Here is a 9,803-nt window from a genome sequence, read left to right as displayed (position 1 = left end):
TACACCCTGTATACTTATTCAATATCTTCAAATTTTTTAATTCTTCCTTTCCTATTTCAGATAAAAGCAAAATGGCTCCCCGTGTCAGCTCTCTCTTTAAGCGAGAACTTCGTGAAGGTGACGATGTTCAATCAGAAAAACCACCCAATCCAGTGACAGAAAAAATATCGTCGAGCACAAGTACTACAGTGAACCCGCCAGTATTTACCGGTCCAGTTGATTCAGAAGGTCCCCGCATCTTTATGAATAAATCGTATCATCCATCTCATGGTCGTACGACCCCATTTGTGCTAGCGCCAGGTAGAACTTAAAAGAATCTTACGTGTTTCTATGGTGGCAATTCGCACAAGTTTTAAATATTATTATTTAGCAGCTTTAGAAATTTTGTTAAAAAAATTATTAATTAGAATGATTCTTTATGATAGGATCACGGGTTTTCAAAAAAAAGATTAAAATGAATTAAATCCATTTGAAATAAGATAGCATAGTACCAACTCTTTCTTATTATTTCCAAGAATGTAGAATCTTGAGTTGTTTAAAATATTTAATATTTTAATTAAAGAGTTTTTATTTGGTAAATATATTATAAAATTGGACAATAAATTAGTGTTAATACAACAAAATTTGTAAAATATTCTTGGCAAATCGTTTTTTTTTTAATCTGTTTTTCCTTAAAATACAACCAACCATTGTGCGAATTTCCACCTTTTCTGTACACACAAGTTACACACGTCACTCCACATAAGAAAAACACATATGCACAGTAAGTATAATTAGATAAGCCTAATACAAAATTCATTTATTTTAAAGTGGAATTAGAATTGTAAAAAATTAATGCGTCTCACTACTTTTTTCTTCAGCCTTAGTAAAAATCGAAAGTATTATGTAATTAATAAATAAATCTTTTCTGCTATTAAATTCTTCTATAATAATAAAACTTGAAATCTAATAAAAGTAATTTAAGCTTCAAATATAATGAATCACACACTTGGGCTAGGTCGATCTTATTGACAACCATTGATATTTTCCAAATTATTCCTAAATATAGTAAATATAAAAAATAAGTAAGGGAAAGACAGAACAAAGCTTTCTGTTGCAAAAATTGTTTCTCAGTGTAATTGGCATTTCATGTTATCAAAAAAAAATGGGTTTTAGGATTTTCTTTCAAAAGCAGGGGTTTTCAAAAAATTTTCCTTAGCATTGATTTATTTGATCGATTTACTTAGATTTTGTGATTTTTATGTTTGACAGACAAATGACAGAATGAGAATAACAAGCCGACCTCCTATTACGAGTCTTATGGTTGGGTGAAATATTTTGAAATTTAGTAAATTATTTTTATTTTTTACAATTTATGGTTTGTGTTTATATATTTCTCTTGTCCTTGCCTTTTTCGCTTTATAGTAGAGAGATTAAATGTCTACGTAAAAGTTTTTTAGAGAATTTTCCGTACTTTTATTTATGTCACTAAAAAAATTGTTTTGCTTCTCATGGAATTGACTGTGAAAGCTTAACCTTAACGTATATTTGATTCATTTTAATTCTTAAGAAAGCCAGGTAAAAATAGAAATATATAGGGCATCACAAAATTCAATAAAATATATAAGGGACATTTTCCTGTGATAATATTAAAAAAATTTCCATCCTAGGTCTAAATCTAAGTAAAAGAATTATCAAATACTTAGATTAAGATTATAAATTGCAAGCCTTTTAATTTGTTTTGTTTTTAACTAAAAGTCCCTTCACTAGCTAAAAGGTTGTATATTAATTAAATAATACATGCTTATAGGATTTGGCCAAATTGAAAATATCAAATCTAGAAGTTTTTAAAAGTTAATATTTTTACAGAATATAAACTGAAGTAATTTTTATTTTACATTTTATAAAATTAAATAAAGAGCATTGAATATAAAACAATATTAAATATATTAAACTCAACAATAGGAATTGAAAAATTTACTTAACCAATCAACTATTTAACTAATGTATGAAATGACGGCCCTGATTAAATATTTCAACACTCACTAGAATTCTTTACATTGCTTTTGTTAAATTTATTAAGCAAGAGAGTGAGAGCAATAATACTATTAGGCTACTTTTGACACTCTTCAGGCAAAATTCATAGAATTTAAAGTCCAAAATCGCAATTTAATTGCTATTTTAAGAGTGATTCTTAATGGCCTTAAATTCCACTTGATGCTCTGACTAATAAATAATAAGACTGCATATAAAAAAGAATTTTACTTTATAAAATATTCTTTAATCAATATTTTCCATTCGCTAAAGTCATACTGAAATTCTACAATTTTTGTGACTTTACCAGATACCTCAAAATATTTTATTGTGATACAAATTTTACCTAAAAGTAACTAATACCACTTCTATGTTTACACAGATATGCTAATATAAAAGGGCGAGAATATCTTCTAAAAGTTTTTTAACTTTAACATTTGACCTCAAAAATTGTTGAACAGATAAGTTATACTACTGTTGGTCTCACTTCTAAGTGTCCATTTAATGGTCAAATCTGTTAAAATTGGCGGTTCTTTCAATTTAAAAAAAAAATGCACGGAGATCCCGTGAGAAATAAATAGTTTATAAACAGATAATAGTATCCATTTAAGTTATGCAGGTTTTTTATTTCATATTATTGGAAATGCTGTGCGTCCTTGTTATCATTTCCGTAAAAAAGTCTGACTATCCTTCCTAATATTAAACGTATTGTAATTGAAAATTTTGTCAACTTTTTTATATAAAAATGCACCATCTACTTAAAAAATACTTAAAAGTATTAAATTACTTAATATTCACTAATATAACAAGAGTCGGTTATTTTTGATAACGTCTGTGTACGGTATTTAGTATTAGTTACAAAAAAAGTCTAAATATATATCATTTGTTAAACTTAAGATAATATGGCTTAATAATTATTTTCGTACATTAACCTTTAAAACAATAACTACCTGTCACTACGCACATTTACTAGTATACATTATATATATTATTTTATTAGATAAGTATGAAGTAATACTGTTTAACAGGCATGCTCTTCAGTTTATTTTGCAGTAGGAGTAAAATCTATAATAAGCTTTACAGTGGCAATACATAGTTAATTAACACACATTTGTTCACATTGTTGTTCGGGAGATGCTATGATTGATATGTTATTAGATGATTCCTTATTATAAATTTAGCCAAAATCCATATTTAAAAAAATTAAAAGTATCTACACAATTGTTAAAAAGATATATTAAAGTAGCTTTTTAGTTTTATCTCTGTAGAACGTACTTGCTAAGCATTTATATGATATAAACTCTAACAGATTTATCGTGTTGAAATTGGTGAATGTAAATATTGATTTTAGCATAGGTTGAGGTAACTGGGTCAATACACTCTTGTACCCTCCAGGTTTATTAAGCCCAAATTGCTAGAACTAAACTTGACATTTAGTGGGAAATTTAGGATTTAGTCGTTTTATGGTATTTGAGTGTTAAGGGCATTTACAGTGCCAGATATATGTCAAGACATGATTAAATTTGGAAATAAGATACTGAAGTAAATAGGCTATAAAGATTTCGAGTTTCTAGTAATTAAAAAAATTGCTTTGTTTATTTATAAAAACCACTCTAGATAGGTAAATAGCAAATATTATTGTGTATAAATATAAATTAAAATAGGCACTTCTGAATATGATTTATCTAATATTATTACGAAAAAGGCTAAAGATAAAATTATTAAAATTGTTATACTTGATTAATTTGAAAAACTTAAAATATTTTATAAAACATTATACCTAAATATATTAAACAAGACTGGTTTAGACATTTATTGCCTCAACTCTTTTGAGTGCATTTTACAATTTGCCTACAAAAAATAAAGTTATAATTTTATTAGCTCTTTAAAAAAGTATATTATTATATTTAAAAAAACTTTTTTAAAATAACAAGACAAATAAACTATCCTAATAATAAATTAGGGTTTTAGTTTAAGTAATAAATTTTGTTTTCGAAATACCCTGTACATTTAGTGTCTGATTTACGGAAACAACAGTTACGTTTTAAAATACTTCAAAAATACTCTTAATTATAAATAAAAAATTATAGGCACTTTTTATTTTATAATATTCCAAACGATTGTTTTAAATTTCAAAAAATTGGACCAAAGGATGAGTACAGTTTTCATAAATTAGTATAGTAACAAAGATTGCAATTTTATATTATTATTAATTGAATAATTTTTGAAACATCTTTTTGTCTGAAATGTTCAGTAAACAAAATATTGCTTAGCAAATTCATTGATATAATCTCACGTATAGTATTCCAAGAGTAATTTTTCTTTTTCATCATTTTATTCCTAAAACATATTTTGAATAAATAAATAGACAAAATATACAATTATATAAAAACTGTTATATGCATATTAGTTAGAATTTATTCCACTAGCTTAAATATATTTTAATTATAATTAACTCCTATTTTAAAATAACATATACCGTAATTAAAGCAACCAACATAGAGGCGTAATACAATCTATCATTATGCTGAAATTAAGTAGCTGTTAACAAAATCGTACATACACTTTTTTATTTATTTTACATACTTCTAACATGAAAACTCCATTAAAACTGGGTCTTGGTTATAATGGTATAGAATTAGTTTTTGATAATACCGGGTACGTTTTAAAAGTTAACCATGTTTTACTCATTTTTCTTTATTTTAATTTATTTGTCTATCTTTAATACCTATTTTCTCTTTCAAATTTCAGACTCAAAAATGAATATTAGTATGTGAATAATTAGCACAATATTATTTATTATTATTATTTTCATTATTTTTTACATTTTTAGGAAAAATAAAGTTTAACTGGAAAATCTTTCAGTTTTACCACATTGACATTTTACATCTTCGCCTTTTAGATGAAGACTCTCTATAGAGTTTAAAAAATGAAGTACTAAAATTAACTACAATAACAGCTGTTAAAAAATTTAAATTTATGTTACTCCCCTGTATTCGTTAAGAATTCAAGCATAAATAATTAGACTACCTTTACTTTAAATTATGATTCAGTGTTTTAACCTTTAAGTGCACATAATGGACTTATCAAAAACGTATCGACTCGCTTATCAAATTAACAGTCGCTAAATTACAATAGAACGCCTTATCAATTGTGACCGATATTAAATAAAAGCCGTTTTAAAAATATACCTAATAACATGTCAAGTAGCGATATTATTGTAGATGAAGAACAGCCATGTAGACACACGTTAAAATGGTATCCGCTTTTTCAATACTCTGTTATAGGAGCTCTATTTTCTTGCCTTGACTTTTCCCATGTCATATTTACAGCTGATACCAAACCTACTATTGTAAGTTCTACTAAAGAACCTGCTAAAGAAAATGCCTTACAAGAAGCTATGGATAAATTGCAAAAAGAAACAAATATGGATCAATGGGTATTGGTTACGATCTTGATTGGTAAGTAAAAATTGCAAAATTTTACCTGAACCTAATTAATTTTATAATTTTTTAGCAATTTCGGTCGTAATATTGGGAATATGCTTTTGCTGTATAAGACGCTGCTTCCGAAAGAGAAGATCAAAGGACAAAAAGGGAATGAAAGGAGCTGACCTAAAATCCATTAACTTGCTCGGCTCGTCATACAAGGAACAGGTAATTAAGTGTATATAATTTTTTAATTGCTAATGCAGTTTTTTTTTTGAAATTTGCTCTGCACAAATTGTTAAATACGATAACAGATATTCTTTTAATTTTAGGTTCAGCCTGATATGGATGAATTAACAGCGAACGCGGAAGAGCCTGATGAAGGGGAAAAGCCAGAAGTTCAAAAGCTTGGAAAGCTGCAATTCAAGGTACAATAATAAAGGCTGCATGTTTTGTAATTATTATTTCTATTAAATATATTTTTTTATTATTTTGTTTCATTACCTGTAAATTAAATTTGTAAACTTCAACATAAAAGAAGCTTGAACTTTGAGTGTATCCAACAGCTAAAAATTTAACACAAGATCAGTTTTAAACTAGGCTACTCCTTTTCTATTGTATACTTTCAAATCATTTTATTGCTTAAATTAATTTTGTTGTATTTGTTTTATATGTCCAACTTACCTTCAATTAACTTATATCAATTTAGTTACTTTTCTTAGATTTCTCTTTCTCTAAGGTATTTTAATTTAGCATCAAGTTCCCATATATCATGCTTCTTAATAATACACTATCGTTACATTAAACCATGGGAGTTTCTTCAAGTTTCTGTTATCTTCACTTTACCTAAACATTCAAATTTTTACTTAATTAATTTATTTTAAAATGATGAAATTTTTTGACGTTTTTATCCTTAAGCTCAAAAGCTTTTTAGATTTTCAAAAAAATTAAAAACCGCTTGTTGAATTAGTTTAAGATACCTTCAATCGTTTTAATCTCTTAAAGAATTTACCATATTTGGTATTACACGTTCACGTTAGCTCTATTTAACTCTGTTCCTCTTATCCAGAGTCAACTTTCTATATTTCATCCTTATTATAGTTATAACTCAATGATTAAGGATTCTGTAAAATCTTTAACTCTACTGTGATTTTCTAAATTAAGATTGATCTTTTAAAATTCTTGGCTCAGACTTTCTTACAATAGATCTTTGATGATTTTATTCTTAGGTTAAATAGTACCGTGAACAATCAATAAAATTAAAAGCTGCTTGTTGAGTCATGTGTTTATTTTTTTACACTGATAGTTGACTCAAGAGTAATAGTTCTACTTCTCCTGCATCAATATTAAAATCTGACGATATTACAAAACTATTGTTAGTATGAACCAAGTAACAACTAATCACCTATATTATAAATATTCATGATTTAGAATTTAGCTAGCAGTGATAAAGTTAAATCGTTTGATATGCACACAAAAAAAAAATTGCACTCTACTTCCTTCCTAAACTATAATATTTGTATAGTAAATATTTTATGATATCCAATTAAATATCAAAATATAAATATGGCTTTTTGTTCAACAAGTCAACTGTTACAAATCTATGGATGTTAAATATCTCAAAATCTTACACCAGATATCTTAAACAAACAGCAATTAGATATGAGCTATTCTGATTAGTCAAAGCCATTTGACACCGTTAAATGTTCTTATGTTCGTAGCATCTTGTCTGTTTACAGTGTTTACACGAATACAAAGAGTCAAGATCAAGGATGGTTTATGTTGCTTATATATTGCTAGTAATTATTTGTAATTTTCATCAATTCTTTACCTGAGAATTTAAACTGATTGGGGTAAATTTTTTAATGTAAATTCTTTAATAATGTTTTTAATATCTATTGGCAATTGAAAATGAATCTAACTTGATCCTAAATTGGTATGAAAGAAAGGGAACATTTGTCAATTGCAATCAATGCTATGCTTCTTCATATGCTCGTAAGATAAAATGATGTCATTAATTTTTTCTTTTCTATGATTTTCTATATATTAATATTAGAGGCATTACAATTACGAGGTACGACTGGGATATTTATATACAATATAAATAAATACAAATTTATTTATAATAAAGTGAAAATAAATCTAGCGTATCAAATTTGTAAGTAGACGTCCATTCTTGAAGTAGAGTGGCTAGTTATGCATTTCGATGAGTTCACTCATCATCATCATACTTTATTAATTTATTAAACATTTTTGATGGACATATTAAGATAACATTCTTTCACCTTCGTCATCTGAATAATTAACTGCATTTAACATTTGTCGAGACAAATTTCATTATTGGAAAAGAAACGGTTTTAAAATATATTTTAGTATGACAAATAAAATAGTGAATTGGGACATTTCGTCAGTCGAGAAGCAGAAAAAATTAGGATGACCCTTATGTGTATCTGCTTATTGACAATTATACGTGCTTCTACTGATAAGAACTACACTTTTTATATATGTACTAATTTTCTGCATCTACATAACTCGTATCAATGCAATATGAAGTAAAATATATTTTTTTTATTATTATTCAATTATACTTTTCAGCTGGAATATGACTTTAATCAAAACAGCTTGTCCGTAACCGTAATCCAAGCGGAAGACCTTCCAGCCCTGGATATGGGTGGTACCTCCGATCCATACGTTAAAGTCTATCTACTACCAGATAAAAAGAAAAAATTTGAAACCAAAGTTCACCGGAAAACCCTCAATCCAGTTTTTAATGAGACGTTTGTATTTAAGGTATATAAGAAACCACGTGAAGAAGAGTAATCAGTTTAGACATGTAAATACATCATCATATTTTAGAGTATGCCCTACTCCGAAGCGATGAACAAAACACTAGTGTTTGCCATATTTGACTTCGATCGATTCTCTAAACACGATCAAATTGGCGAAGTCAAAGTGCCTCTTTGTCAGATCGATTTGGCACAAACCATCGAAGAATGGCGTGAACTGCAAAGCGTTGAAGGAGAAGGTGGCCAGGTGATATCATTTTATTTACTGTTAAAGTTTCTTCTTTGTTCTTGAGGATGGTTATATTAACAATTTTTTCAAGTGTATGTTTACTGTGTTTTCTAAATTCATATTATGAGCAGTTAACCCTTTAATGTAAAGGGTGTAAAACTGGACAAAGCAAGCATGCTCTTTGATTCAAGACATCTTATTAATGTTGGACTTCTAGTTTAAAAAAGCATTATAAAAAAGTAATCAATTTTTAATGAAGCCAGAAGAACCAAAATTAACTTTTCTTAAAAACCTTTAATTCTAGGCACAAATAAACTAAGATATGACTTAACTTTAGCTCTTATAATTTGGGTGTCATTTAATTTCTACAAGTGCCACAATCAACAAATCGATATTTTAATTATATTCTTACATACTTACACCCAGTTCGGACCATAAGAACAAATTCGACTTAAGTTAAATAAATGAAGCACATCTTTTACATAATGCACCTTTTACATATTTCTCGCTTATACTTAAGACAAACCAGTTCTTCTTACGACGAAAGAACTTTGCTTAATTATTCACACATACTAAAGGCAAAACGTTTAAAAAAAGGTATCGAAACATCTACTAATTTATTTATTTTTTATTTTGAATGTCTTTTTTGTTGGCAGTCAAATAATTAACTTTGATTTATTGAATTATTAATAGATTTATCTTGTTTTAGTCAGATTCTCGAAGATAACTATATTTGAATTAAAATAATTGTTAAAGTTTTCAAAAAAATTCGAAATTTTATTATTAGGGGCTTTGCCCTGCATCAATAAGCGATAGTGCGTTGAAACCATTGTAAAAGTATTTTTTTTATTTAGACCTCTATATTTCTAAAAAAAAATCGATAAAAGTAAGGTCTACTATAAATAGATAGTAAATATTTAGTATGTGTTATGTGTATTTGGCATTTCCTTCTCAGAAATGTTTGGCAATTCTCATTATTAATACGTATATTAGCTACGTATTAACATTAATCGTATTTAATACGTAGGTACATTTTTTTATTTTTTAATGAATTTTATCACTCTCTTGAAATTCTCTTTATGCCAGTGTAAAATTGGCAAATAAAGCATAAAAGCTCTTGTTAAATAAAAAGCATAAGCGCAATTTGTTATTTAAGCCTTTTTTTAGTCATTTTATCTAAATAAAGGTGGTGGATAAGAATGATTAGTTAAAACTTAATTAGACTGCTTATAAAATTATAACGATTTTTAAAACAGATATAATTGTTTTTTTTCTACAGGGTAAATTAATCAAAATAAACCATTAAAATTAAAAAGCTGATTAAAACATCATTTGCTTGATGTTTGT

At 27.1% G+C, this 9,803-nt stretch overlaps 1 protein-coding gene across 7 annotated transcripts in view; it reads left to right on the top strand.

The window, feature by feature from the left end:
* Positions 1-9,803, top strand: part of LOC126737311 (synaptotagmin 1-like) — a 31,815-nt gene that overhangs the window by 11,194 nt on the left and 10,818 nt on the right. For 4 of the 7 annotated variants that reach the window (XM_050442157.1, XM_050442156.1, XM_050442159.1 and 1 more), the window contains exons 2-7: positions 61-300; positions 5,346-5,474; positions 5,530-5,669; positions 5,774-5,869; positions 8,037-8,231; positions 8,298-8,474. In XM_050442157.1, coding sequence (XP_050298114.1) covers positions 72-300; positions 5,346-5,474; positions 5,530-5,669; positions 5,774-5,869; positions 8,037-8,231; positions 8,298-8,474 — 966 coding nt within the window. In that variant the 5' untranslated portion in view covers positions 61-71. The remainder of the gene's footprint in view (positions 1-60; positions 301-5,345; positions 5,475-5,529; positions 5,670-5,773; positions 5,870-8,036; positions 8,232-8,297; positions 8,475-9,803) is intronic. The other 3 variants (XM_050442160.1, XM_050442158.1, XM_050442161.1) reach the window with 2 other exon arrangements.

Source organism: Anthonomus grandis, chromosome 6, assembly GCF_022605725.1.
Source record: "Anthonomus grandis grandis chromosome 6, icAntGran1.3, whole genome shotgun sequence".
Classification (NCBI taxonomy): domain Eukaryota; kingdom Metazoa; phylum Arthropoda; class Insecta; order Coleoptera; family Curculionidae; genus Anthonomus; species Anthonomus grandis.
This window is presented reverse-complemented; position numbering and strand designations above follow the sequence as displayed.